The sequence below is a fragment of the Artemia sp. Qi Xiang Cuo genome, chromosome 15 (assembly GCF_049724085.1).
Source record: "Artemia sp. Qi Xiang Cuo chromosome 15, ASM4972408v1, whole genome shotgun sequence".
Taxonomy (NCBI): domain Eukaryota; kingdom Metazoa; phylum Arthropoda; class Branchiopoda; order Anostraca; family Artemiidae; genus Artemia; species Artemia sp. Qi Xiang Cuo.
This window is the reverse complement of record NC_142808.1, coordinates 22,821,368-22,835,707: the sequence shown is the minus strand read 5'-3', so window position 1 is coordinate 22,835,707 and position 14,340 is coordinate 22,821,368. Positions and strand designations below refer to the sequence as shown.

General features: G+C 34.7%; 1 protein-coding gene across 1 annotated transcript in view; it reads right to left on the bottom strand.

The window, feature by feature from the left end:
- Window positions 1-14,340, bottom strand: part of Rpn1 (regulatory particle non-ATPase 1) — an 81,345-nt gene that overhangs the window by 50,725 nt on the left and 16,280 nt on the right. The window contains exons 3-4 of the mRNA XM_089101691.1: window positions 2,742-2,972; window positions 533-691 (exon numbers count right to left, since the gene is read on the bottom strand). Of these exons, the coding sequence (XP_088957817.1) occupies window positions 533-691; window positions 2,742-2,972 (390 nt within the window). The remainder of the gene's footprint in view (window positions 1-532; window positions 692-2,741; window positions 2,973-14,340) is intronic.

Sequence of the window (14,340 nt, the reverse complement as noted above, 5' to 3'; positions counted from 1 at the left end):
GTTTATGGGATCAGAAGCTGAAGATTGATCAGACCAGAGTAGGACTTCTTTTCTTCTTATACTGGGCAGAATGACTGAACACATATTAAGAGTCTATAAGACAAATCTCCGAAATTTGGAGGAAAAGGGGGAAGTGGTTTCTAACACTACGAATCCAACCCCCCCCCCCCAAGAAATATTTCGAGAAAATATTATTATGGGCAGACTCAGGGAACTGAGTTGAGGCTCAGGAATTGAAGACCCCTAGAAATAAAATATTTGAAATGTTCATGGACAATGATGTATCAGCCTGAACCATACTTTTCTTTTACAAGAAGCCAGCCCTCCTTAGGAGAATCGATTTTTCTTTATAAGACTGAAGTCAGCATAACTTATATCTGGCTCCCCCGATAACAAAAATAATCAAATTTAATTTTAATTCTCCATTTTAGTCAACCGTGGAAAATCCAATAAATTTGGACCGAAAAAGCTCGATCGGTTCATTAAATAATTATAAATATTATTCAAATTAAACATGAAGCTCGTGACTTACCAATCTGAGCAAGAATTAAATATATCCTCGATCAGCTTCTTATTATTTAGCTGCATGGCAAGTCTCATGGCATGAGGAGCCTGGCCAAACTTCCTATACAACTTCAGGGCGCAAAATAAGAGATTGGTGTTCTCTGGAGCCGGCACATATGGCACGCAGCTGCAAAAGAAATATAGTGATAAATATTTTTTTTTTTTGAGCTCGTATGAAGAACACTAGAATTAAATTAGGGAAAATTTGGTGTGAAAGGTCATTGGAAAAGAACTGAGAAAAGGGAAGAAAAGGAGTAAACCAGAAGACAGCCAAACCCAGTGAGAAAAGAATAGATAAACAATGACGATGATAATAATAAGAATTAAACAAGAATAAGAACAACAAAAAAAGATTTTCCAATTAGTTTTTCAAACCTTAAAATTACACAATTAAGACAGATAAAACAGATAAATCTAAATATGTGAAAGAAAGGGAATGATTAAAAAATTGAAATTCATCATCTTTTCTTGCCCCTTTGCACTTCCTCTCCAAAAATCAACTATTTCAATGTGTCCACTTCTACAGTTAAGTGGTAGAATTGTAGATATTCAGACTAGAATAAAGGTAAAAATAGCTTATATGAACAAATGATAATTCAAGCAGAGAAACCCGTAGGTATCGGTTGGCATTCCTGCTTTACCGAATGCTATTCGGTAATTCCTGCTACTAAATTACTGAGGATTGAGAGAATTAGGACGAAAATACTTTCGTTTATTTTACTCATTAGTCTTTCGTTGTTTCTTTCTTATTAAAGACTGGTTCTTTAGCAGGTCGATAGATTTTAGGCCCAGTTGTTATACCTTAGTTATTATAATCTGGCCAGCCTTCAAATATTCTCTACAATATAAATGAACTGATATAAGCCTAACCATAGTTTAACAAACAAAAGTTGGCTTGTGTGGCAAGAGAGGTTACGTCAATGGCCCTGAATAGAGACGACGGGGTCAAGGGCCCTGACTATCTTGAAAAACTAAAGAAGGGATAGGTGGAGACTCAAGAATATTGTTTCCTCCCAATAAAAAACCTTACACCCCCCCCAGCCTCCTCGCTTAATGATTGGACTTAAGCGATAAAGGATTGAGTGCAAAAGTAAAATATTATACCAATTTGATGGAATCATTGTTTAAATCACATCATTTTTTTATTAGTAGAAACTAATGCTATAGGTCATATAAATTAGATGGTTAATTAGGACGAATCAATTTTATTTTACTATCCAGCAAATTGTACTGACCTTGGCGCAGATTATCCGTATATGTCTGGATAAAAAAAAACAGTCGTTTCTTAAGAATTACTTGGAAATTTCTTTTCTACACAAAATCCAAGAAGAAATAGCTAAAATGGCCACTTTTAGCTACAAAATAGAACACAAACTAATCATAATACAATGAAAAGAAAAGAAAGCAAAAGAAATGAAAAGCTCAAAATTATTCAAAACGTTCAACTCCATTCATCAACAGAGAAAAGTGACTAGTAGGATACATTGCTGATCTTTATTTTTCGACTTTGGTCTTCAACGGCGTGGTCTAAGAAACTATTTAGAACACACAACTTTCCTTTATCAGTAAACTCGAAAATTGTTCAACTATAAACGTTCTGCTATATCTGGATTGCATGCAGCAGACAACTTTATCAAAATTCTCAAATCTTTGAATTCTCGAAGGAACTAATAAGTCAAATATATTCAATGCTATAAATTCAAAAACAACTGTCAACTTGTGTTAATCAATTTGGCTCTTGAATGACTCAAATTTAAGAAAATCCTGGATCCTGGGTATTGAGCCGAAATATTAGAGTATTTAAAATGTGCATTTATCGCAGTCTTAATTAAAAGTCTTGTCTGTTACTTTCATTTCATTTATAAATGGAGACAGTGTGGTCCTTTAAATTATTTAGGGTACAAATTTTTACTTTAACACTAAACTTAAAGATTTATCACTTATAAATACTCTGGTATACCCAATTTCCCTTCAGTAGACACGTTGATCAAGATTCACAAATTTCGATTCCTCAAATGTTACTCTAAAACATCAACTAAAGGAATTAAACTTCTAATGTAGGTTTCTTTACTAACAGAAATAATTACCTCTAGTGACTTGATTCTGCACAGATTTTAACTTGTGTTAACCTATTTTTCTTATATAGGTTAACAGGTTAACACAAATTTAAGGCTTACCTGGTAAGGTAAAGACAAACTCTTTGATAGGCGGATTCATCCACATATTGCTCCAGCATATCCAGTCTTTCAATTTCCATTAAAAGATCACACGCCTCAGCCTCTGCATTCAGCTTCATCTGATAAGGTGCTATTTGTTTCGTTAATTCAATTAATACGTTCTTTCGCTCTTCAGATTCTGGTGTTTCGGGTATTTCATCCCATTCACCAACAATTTCGCCCGAAATATGTCTAAAATATTTAAGAAAGAAAAGTTCAATATTTGGTCACCAGTTAAAGAGCTTGTTGGAGAGTCAAAAACTGTTTTGCATACAAACACAACAAAAAAGAGCATAGAATACATTGTTTTGTGAGGACCAGAAAAAAGAAATACTCCCTATTTCCCAAATTTAAAGTCCCCTCACCACCCCCCCCCCCTTCCAACGTATTGAGTGCATGCAATATACATAATGAGGTATAGGTGCTTGCATTTAGGAAAAAAAAAGAAGAAAAATGCATACTCTCTTGTAAGTATCCGAAAACCATATGAGTAATCACTCAGGAGAGTGATATACACTCTCCAAAGAGAATTTTCGCTCAATAGCTTACCGTCATAGCTTTCAGACATAACCGACATGCTAAATTATTATTATCTAGAAAAGAATATAGTGTAATTCAATTTTTTTAGCACACGAATTGAAACCTCTTATTGATCTCAAATTCATATTTGCTGATCGGGCAAACGATTTTTTCAACTTCGGTCTGAAACAAAAGTGACTGGGAGTTTCCCCTTCAAGCCACTCTTGGTTCTCAGGTCCTTTTATGTCTGGAGGTGCATAGGGCAACAACAGTGAATCGGAAGCTTAACCTGTCCCGTTCCCGTAGCCAAAGCTGCGGGTGTTTTTCTGCCTGTGAGCAGAGTATCCACGAAAAAAAGGGGAAGATAAACTTATGTATAAAACATTGCCTTGAATCCAACTAGGATATTTGTTTTGGCTGGTAAGTGATTATTATTTCATAATAACTGCTTCTGCTTAGTCAAAACGGAAGAATCATGTCGAGATTTCAAGAAAATATGGTCAAAATCCTCAGACAGTTCTAAATATTTTCTGTGCTACGTGGCGCCCACAAACAAAAATTTCAGGGGGGAGGGGAGACGCCAGAATACCAGTGGTGTGCGGGGGAGGCAGGGAAATAGGTTTTAGGGCAAAAATGTAGTAAGAAAAAAACAAGAACGTGATCCATTCATGGAGGGGGGGGGGGGATTGGAAAAGATTTCTCTGGATCATTATGGTGGCTTTTCTTCTTTTCCGAGAAATTAAGTCTGACTGTGAAGCACCCGTTATTATACATCTTGATTTTTAATACATATATATATATATATATATATATATATATATATATATATATATATATATATATAATATATATATATATATATATATATATATATATATATATATATATATATATATATACATATATATATATATATATATATATATATATATATATATATATATATATATATATATATATATATATATATATATATATATATATATATATATATATATATATATATATATATATATATATATATATATATCATATATAACTTTCTTAGGTGCAAAACATAATTGTGGATCGATTTTTAGTCAACCACGGATATTACACCTTTGTCGATACAGTTTTATGCTCTTGGGTTACTGTGGGGATAGGCTTTACTACATATACATTGTGATTACAAAGGAAACTCTTCATTATCCAACTTGAGCCGATCACCAGTATCCAGATTTTTGTTTTACACAAAATTGCAATAATAAAAACAAGAAAAGCTTGCCTTTTCTTATTTAGTTAACTGAAGGACCTCATGTGTCATCTGATATGAAAGTTGACAAAGGATTCGATGTTTCTGCTGGAACTCATTGGATGTCTCTTCTATCTGATGGCCAATTAAGCAAAGATGTCATGAACATAATCATACAAAACTCTGGCTGGCTGATTCTTGGACTGCTTTAGCTATCCCTCAGTAGCTAATGCAGTTGCTTCTGCTGGCTTTTTTTTCTATAATGGCAAGATGACTGATCACCTCCAGTCCTCGAGAACAAAGTGTGGCATGCAAACACCATCTTCACAGCCATCATTACAGCCAGGGCAATATGTTTTAGCATCCTAGGACTTATGCTACATACACTAATAGGCTTGTCACTCCTGAGTCTTTTTAGTCCCCTTAAAATTCATAATGTGCCAAGTGATTAGTCAGACAGGAATCTTCTGTAGGATTTTCATTGGACGATAGAATGCTGCAAAATGCTACAGGATTAAGGTAAAAGGAGAGGTGATTGGTGTATGTATTTTCATACATTGATAGCACCCCTTGACAGTAAAATTACCAATTTTGAAGGCTGAGTCATGTGGAAGATTGCAGAGATACTACGAATGTTTTTCTCTTGCTTTTCCTTCATTTCATTCTTCTTTTTGACAAATTGGTGTTGATACTGATTAGCAGGGCCGTATCCAGGACTTTTAATTGTTTTTTTGGGGTGGGGGGGGGGGTTACAAAATGATTTTTTTCGAGGGGGAGGGGGGTATAAAAAAATTCAAAAAACACATAAAAAATTTATTTCTATTCATTTGTGTTTTGTTATGTCAAGTCGGACAAACATTCCGGGGGGTGGAATTGAAACCCCCGACCCCCCCCCCCCTCTGGATATGGTCTTGCTGATGGGTAAGCTAGGTGGAAAGCAACATTTTGCCTTGTTTTTGAAACCCTATCTATGAGCCATCTGGCCTTCCTTCTCTATTTTTTTTTTGTAGACAATGCTGTGGATGTCCTAAGTTGCTGACTATAATATTACAGATCATAAATAAAACATTTTTTGGGCGCCAGGAACATGGCTCCCTCCCTCTGGCTTGGGTATAGGTTTTACCAACGCTTGTAAAAATATATCATTTACCAAGGGGCTGAACCCCTTTTGGCCTGGCTACAATTCTATGCAGTTTTCACTTAAATTTATGTAAGTCTGTGAGGCAAAAGAGAGATTGTCTAAAATGTTTGCCAGTCACAGCTTAAAAATGATGTATTTCCTTGGTATTATTGATCTTTACTGTAATTTTTCCATTAATTCTTTCTTGACCATGTTTTTTAAAATGAAATTGACTGGCAGCTTCATTAAAATGGTTTTCCTAGGTGGAAAAGGGTAAAGTAAAAACCATCTTTATATGGCACTGTGCCCCAAACCCAGGTTGCATCCGACGGTTTTCGAAAATGAGCTGTTATACTGCTTAAGAGTCCTCTAGTTACTCAGTAGCCATAGGTAAGTGGTAAAACTTTTATTTCCCCCTATAAGTTCACAATAAAATGATCGCTTCTTTTTAATTTTATATGGAATACTTGTCCATTCAGTTTTCTTGTTAATATCGCCCTTTTCGTACCGGTAAGTTATAATTCCTCAAAAATTACCACGATTCTTGTGTTAAATAAGTCAATTTTCAACAGGTTATGGCAATATAAACCTTTTGGTGATTGCCATGCTACTTTACTTTTATTCTATCCCACTTCCAAAAGTAACAAGCCAAGCTTTGATGGTGTCAATTATCAACCAAGCCATGAATATTTTTAGAGGAAGCAGTAGCGTCAAATACGGGAGGGGGCTTTGGCCCATGGATTTAAAAAAAGACTTTCTGAGGGGGGATTTTCATAAAGAAATGTTTCTTTGGGAATTCCCTTAGATTTTTGATAATGCATCCCCCCTCCAACTGTCATGGCTTAACGAGATTGAGAGGCGTGATAGACCCATCCCTGTGTTAAACAAATAATTTAGAAACAAGAGAAAGATTATAGAGCCAAGATGAAGAGCTACCTCTGTCTGAGGAGCTACCACTCCCTTTAGAAATTCAATAATATGTCCTTAAACTTTATTATGTCAGTTCATAAAATTCGCTACATTATGTGCTCTATTCATGAAATATATAAAAAAACAACTCTTAAACATTACCTGAAAACATGAAAGATTCAAGAAAATGAGTCTGCATGAATCTGACTACAGTTATTCTGACTATACATTTTATACACGTTATTCAAATAAATATTTATCTTTTGCTTATATCTGTAATGATTTTATTTTAATTTTTTTTTTAGTCAAACATCACGTTTTTTTTCAATATTTCCTATAGATTAATTAGGAAATGGCTGTTGCAGAAAAATTAAGCACTAATTGCTATAATATATTGGATTGGATATGGCGATAAAAAGTTAAAATGAATGTCCTCATACTTCTCTCTTATCAAGTAAAACGCCACGGTTTGGTGTCACATATTAATTGAGATTCAGTCATGGTCACAGATTTGTTTTTTTGTCCGGTTTTTTTCTGCCCACAATTGATATTTATGTTCAACTATCACAACCCTTACCTATGCAACGCAGACCTTTGGTCAGCATGCGATTTTTTTTTTATAATTCATAATACATACAATTCATCAGAAATTTAAAACAGTATGACAAGAAATACTCGCTTGGCTTTGGGTACCCAATGTATGACATCACATGATTGTTTTCATAGCTGAAGATTAGTGATTGGTTATGCGCTATCTACTCAGCAAAGAAGTTCAGCAAGTTCAGTAATTATTTCAGCAAATAAGTCTATGTGGTAAACTTGGCTTACTTTAACACTGAACCATCCATATATTTGCAAAACAAAACCTGAGATATTGACATCCTTAAAAAACTTACAAGAGGTACAAAAAAATATTAAAAAGAAACAAAACCAAATTAAGATGATTGTAGCCAATGAAGAACAATAAAAATAATAAAATAAACAACAAAAACAAAGCAGATATTTTAGCAAAGACCTCTGCTACACTATCCTCAATTTTCTTTGAATAGATTGGGATGGAGGAGGAGCGTGCGTAGCTGTGCTGGCCTCAGGCGGCTAGGTGCTGCGGTGAGTTGTTAGTAGTATATATATATATATATATATATATATATATATATATATATATATATATATATATATATATATATATATATATATATATATATATATATATATATACTATTACTACTACTTCTAATAACTAACCACAGCACCAAGCCGCCTGAGGCCAACACAGCTACGCTAGCTCCTCCTCCATCCCAATCTATTCAAAGCCTCCCTTTTACACCCACCCACGAAGTTCTCATTTCCTTTAAATCTTTCTTTATGACGTCCTCCCACCCCAGACGGGGACGACCTGCTTTCCGTTTAGCCCTAGATGGTATGCCGAAAAGAACTATCTTCGGCAATCTTTCGTGCTTCATCCGCACAACGTGCCCTAGCCACCTCAACCTTTCTTTCATTATAGCCCTGCAAAGTGGTATTGAACCACGTTTTTCGTATAGCCTCTTGTTTGAAATATTGACAGTCAGTCAGGTACCCAAAACAATCCGTAAGCAGTTTTTTTGGAAGACATCTAATACATCAACATCCGTTTTTCGAAGCACTCATACTTCGGAGCCATATTCGACCGTTGTTATTACTCCAGCTTCTAATATTCTAATCATGGTTTGCAGACTTATCTTCCTATTCTTCCAGTCTTTTTAAAACTGTGAAAAAACACCCTGAGCCTTGCCTATTCTATTTTTAACATCTTCACTGCTCCCACCATCTTTACTAATAATACTACCAAGGTAAGTGAACCTGCCCACCTGATCAATCTTTTCATTACCCAACGTCACCTTTTCATCTTCACTTATTCCTAGCCTTAGTGACTGAGTCTTCCAAACATTAATTTTCAAACCAATTCTAGCACCATGAACTCGCAAAACCTCTAAAACTTCATTCATTTTGCTCAAACTTTCCTCTAGGATGCTTAAATCATCAGCATAATCCAAGTCCGGGAGACTTTTTCCTCCCCATTTAATTCTGTGGTCTCCCATTCCCTTTCCTGTGCTCCTTAAAACAAAGTCCATCAAAATAATCCATATAAAAGGGGATAGGACACAACCCTGCTTAACTCCTGATTTAGTACAAAACCAGCTGCTAACCTCATTTCCAACGTTAACCGCAGCACTGTTATTCTTGTACATAGCACTAATCACTTTAATGTATTTTTCTGGTATATCATACAAGGATAAAACCTTTACTAAAGTTCTTCTATCAACAGAATCGAACGCTTGCTCATAATCTATAAAACTGAGAACCAGAGGTGTTTGAAAACTCAGGCACTTCTCAATTATTAGCCTAATAGTGAAAATTTGGTCGACACATCCTCTACCTTTTCTAAAACTGCAATGTTTTTATCTTAAAATTTTGTTTGTGGCATTTCTCAGTCTAAAATGCCTCATATTAATAAATAATTTCCTACCTAGAGAGATCAGACTAATTCCTAAGTAGTTGCCACGCTCACTTTCGCCAAAGTTCTATTGTACTGGTTTAAGTAAGGTTTTTCTAAAATTGTTGGGTACTTCCTTTTCTTCAAAAATCATATTCATAATCTTCAATAATTTATTTATGACATCAGAGCCACCATATTTAAGAAACTCATTTACCACCCTATCAGCACCTGGAGCCTTATTATTTTTAATCCTTTTAGTACCGTTACTAATTCCTCCTCAAAAAACAAATCTTCCTTCACATCCAAAGTATCACAAACTTTTTCATTTTCCTCCATATTTTTTCCTGCAACTCTATCTTGGTTAAGCAAGTTCTCAAAATGTTCGGCCCATCTCTCTTTAGTTTTTTCCATATCGCTAATTGCGACCCCATTCCTATCTTTAACTGGGACAAGTCCGGATTGACTACTCCCTCTCAATTTGTTAACGTGCCAGTACAATATTTTCCTAATATGACGTCTAGCTGCATCTTCCAGATCTTCGGCAATTTTATCCATGGCCTCCACTTCACACCTCCTTAGTTCATATTTTAATGCTTTCTCCACTTTTTTTAAGTTTCTTTTGTTTTCAGATGATCTATCACTCAGATAATTCTTGTACAAGTCCTTTCTGCTTTCTTTTAATCATAAAGCTTTTTCGCTAATATTCTTAGCTGTAGTTCTGGCTTTCTTCCCTAATACACCTTCCGAAAGTTAAAAAATTGTATTTTTAAAATGATATCAACCCTTTTCCATATTATCAAGTTTTAAGCTCTTAAGTTTAGTATTCAACTGTTCCTGGAAAGTTTCTCTCAAATTCTCATCCTGGAGTCTATCAACATCATAATTTCCCGGGAGATACTTACCCTTCCAATATTTCAGTTTTAAATCAACCCTTGACACTACTAGATGGTGATCTTTACTTTTAACATCAATAACAGCACTCCTATATACCCTAGTATCTTGTATTGATCCTGCCAGTCTTTGGTTTACTATAACATAATCAATAAGGTTTGCTGTCTTACCATCACGTGAATACAATGTTAACTTATGAGCCATTTTATGACCAAACACCGTATTGGTTATAACTAGATTGCTATACCTACAAAATTGCAAAAGTCTGTATCCATTACTATTTTCTTTTCCTACACCAAATTTACCTAGGCTGGGATACCATCTATCCCTATTTCTACCAACCTGGGCGTTAAAATCTCCCAGTAATAACATCATATTTCTACCTGGGACCTTGTCTATTTGCTCCTGTAACTGTACCATGAGCAAAATGCGATATATTTAAAATACCAAAATAAAGTTCCTTCCTTCTAAAGATAATTCCGACTTCCTATAATTAAGCTAAATCTAGTTTCAAAAATGAAAAGTCCTTAATCAGCAAAGAGAAAAAGTGCAGTCACTTTCGCAGGAAGTTTAAACGATAAGAACCGTGCGAACGTCTAAATCATCAAAAATATTTAAGACGTATTATTGGACGAAGGATTCGCATCCTTGGGCCACTTGAGCCAATTGCGAGCCAGTCCTTACAGCGCAGGACGAAAGAACTGCGTTTGGTAGTGGGGTAAAAGTGCTTTTTGAAGGTATTCGTATTTGAGAATCAGGACCACTTAGACAGAATTACTCGGCGTACGATCTGGGCAATTCTTTGATTGTTATATCTCTGTCACCATTGTTGTCGTTTGAAGTGACTCACTGCCGTGCACCTAAATATGTAAGTCCCAATAAATCCATTGCTTTTTACCTGTGTTTATTTCATTTTATATGTCCGTATCTAGCCTAATGATAGCTAATTAGTTCGTATGTCTCCAAAAGCACGTTCCCAGGGAATCTGATCTTCAGATCGCTCGAAGAAAAGAGGTGACATTTATATGGCTACACATGTTATTTTCTCTCAATAATTGAGGGTGGCGCGGTTATAAATTTACTTCACTTCCCATCGTTGTGGCGCAGGGCTAGATGACACAATCTTTGGCGCTATAAGCGGCGCTATCGGAGAACTTATAAGGTGTAAGTTCACAGTTTTAAATTACGATATTAGATTTGACGCGGTCGATATTTATTACTGCAATCAAGCCCAGTCTTTCCCTTTATAGCCACATTAGTATACACACACAATAAATTTCATCTTTACAAATGGCGCGGTCGGTATTATGACCACAATTAAGCCCAGTCCCCTTTCTTTTACAGCCACATTTTTATAAGCACACAAATAAATTCCATCACTAGAAATAGCGCAGTCAGAAATTGGAGGAAAACTTGTGAACTAATTAGGCTATAAAACTTTTTAATTTAAATTTAATTATTAGGGAGATATAGACATATAAGTAAAGTGATTAGGCCTATTGTCGCTAAGCTACTACAGGGAAACCCTTTAGATATCTCATAGGAGATAATAGCCTCCCCCAAAAAGGTTAAGTGAAAAAATAAATTTATTTTGAGTTGATTCAATGCTTGTATACATATATACTATATTTTTATTTTCTTTAAGTTTTAGCTGGTGGAAGTTGGGAAAACTGAGTTGAGTTGACTAAATAAAAATTGTATATTGAAACAAAAATGGATTTGTCAAAAGAGGAAGGTAAATGGACTTCGCTTTTACCGGCTCTCGAATTAGCAAAACTTCGAGCAGCTTTGCTTTAACTTTGGTTATTCGATAAAAATTTGAATTCCCTGAAAGAGTTGGGTACAATGAAAAAAATGATGAAAAGGCTAAATAAAGAATTGTAAAAGTAAACAAAAAATAGTATTCAGTTTTTAACAAGTAGAAGCAAGTGTATAATTAGTAATTTTTTTAGTGTTAGTAATAAATGCAATGTAGTAGTGCCGGATAATACTAAATAATAAAGTATTTGTACCGTGAATTGAAAGAATAAAATAAAAGATAATACGTGAAGAAAAACAAAATCTAGCTGGACCGATGAAACGTTGGTAGAAACAAAAGGATTTTAGGCATAATAGTAGCAAATAGGGTCCTAACTCAGTCTTACTACAGGTACAGGCTATAAACTTATTGTTCAAGGATAACACTGCTACAATTTAGCAAAGGAAACACATTAGTTGTGGTCCGAATAATTATAGGTTGGAAGCTGCCATTTCCGAGCGTATTAGGAGTAGAGATGCTTCGAAAATATAGCATTTTACGACGTAATAAGTAATAGAATTACCTTTGTTAAAGCTAACAAATACTAGGTTAGTTATGTAGTTTCACAAGCAAAGGGAAGGAAAAGATATATAGATATATAATTAAATTACTTGAGGAAACGGATGAAAAAAAAACGATAAAAGTAACCTTATATGTGAGAAAACAAAAGTGGAAGCTTAGCAAAAGTCGCTGAAGGAAGCAAAAACAAAAGAGTTGTTACCCAGCTGTGACTGGAAATCTGCATAAGGCGAGAAATTCGGCGAAAAAAACATTTAATCACAGAAAAAGGAGGCACGCGGATAGGTCTTAAAAGGATCTCCTTTACCTACGCAGATGACCTTCATCTGAATAATGGTGTTAGAAAAAATTCCAATTCTGAATTAGCTCCGCAAAACGAGTCACAAGAAAGTTCAAATTTGAATTTTAAACCATGGCTGCTTTAGAGCCAAGTAGATGTAAAACAAGCCAGTGTTCATGCTTGTTTACAAAGAATATAAGCCCACATTAGGAAAAACAGAGAAGGCAATGCATCCTTTTGGGATAGCTGATATTGATAATTCTGGTCCGCTCTTACGGTTACTCAATGACGTATCATCCTCAAGTCTAGTCTGATTATAAATCAGTTGAGTTTAGTCGAATATTAGATAGATTTTATATAAGATAAATACGATCTGATTGTAGAAATCAAATAGAGTGAAGCCAATAGTCCCTTATATCCCAATTAGTCGACAAATAGATTGTGCCTAGAAAGCCAACAGAAACCTTATCACGGATTACAATTACAATAGGTGACACGTAACTTTTAAATAGGTGCAGTGAAACTAATTAAATTACACATATTTAGAATCAGCATTAAAAGGCGATTCTTTTGATATGTATATTTAAAAAAATATTATTTGGGGGAACAAGTTAAAAAAAAAAAAAAAAAAAAAGAATAACAGTATAATTATGTGCTGCTAGCTTACTTATTTATTTAGTGCTTACTCGAAAAATACAATGCAAAATTAGATTGTATAGCGATTATTAACTAAGCTATAAAGCTTTAAAGGTATATCTCAACCGGTCATAAAGGCATATAACAACCAAAATAAAGCTTGGAAGTCCCAACTTTACTTCCATAACCTATCTAATCCTAAAATGTTTATTCTGTTTTAAGCCTACAAATCAGTTTTCTTTGGCAGATGCCACAAAATGATTATATAAAAAAAAAAAACCTAAGTTAAAAAAATTAAAGTGCCTTTGAAAAAAAAAAAAAAAAAAAACGAATTTTGGGAAAAACGGGTAAAATTAATGATAAATTAATTCTAGAAACAAAAAATAAGATGAGGCTTAAGAATATCATCATAATCCTCGTTGTTCACGCAGCGGCCCAAGATATTGTAAAACATGGAGTAATATTCAAGCATGAAAATTCATTGCTAACTAGCCATGACGCATGGAAGATCTTTATAAAAATTGGACCCCAAACCCTTCGAGGCCTTGTTTCAACAAGTAACAAGACTAGAAAGAAACACGAATGAACTCAAAGAATCGACCAATTTCTGGTGGAACATACTATTGGCCGTATGTTTCGTATTCGCGACTTCCCTGACCCTAAGAATCCTATTGACTTGTAATTACATAAAAATCCTAAGACTAATAAGACGAAAACCAATAGAAGAACACGGGGCAACAGCTGAAATGCAGGGGTTAAACCCGGAGCCCCATGAGAACGTCTAACCCAGGAAATAGGGAAGACATTAGAAAACGAGTGGGTATAGAGGTCTCCACTCGTCCTTGCTATTTCTTGTTCCCTCATTGTAAGGTTCTTTACGTAAAACCGAGTGGTTATGACGCTGCAACATGCGTTTCTTAAACAGCACGGACGTGCGTGAACAATACAGGCATGAAATATGTTGTAAAATTAGACCTCAAAATTAACCATGTAGCATAAATTCTGTTTAAATAATTATTTTAAATCTAATGTAAAATTAACTGAGTGTTGAAAGATTGTTGAACACGATAAAAATTTAGTTTTCTGTACTAATTTTAGTGTATTTATTTAACCCCGTCTCATAGCGTAAAATTCATGTAACTGATCAATACGTGACTTTTTTGTACCATAAGCATCTA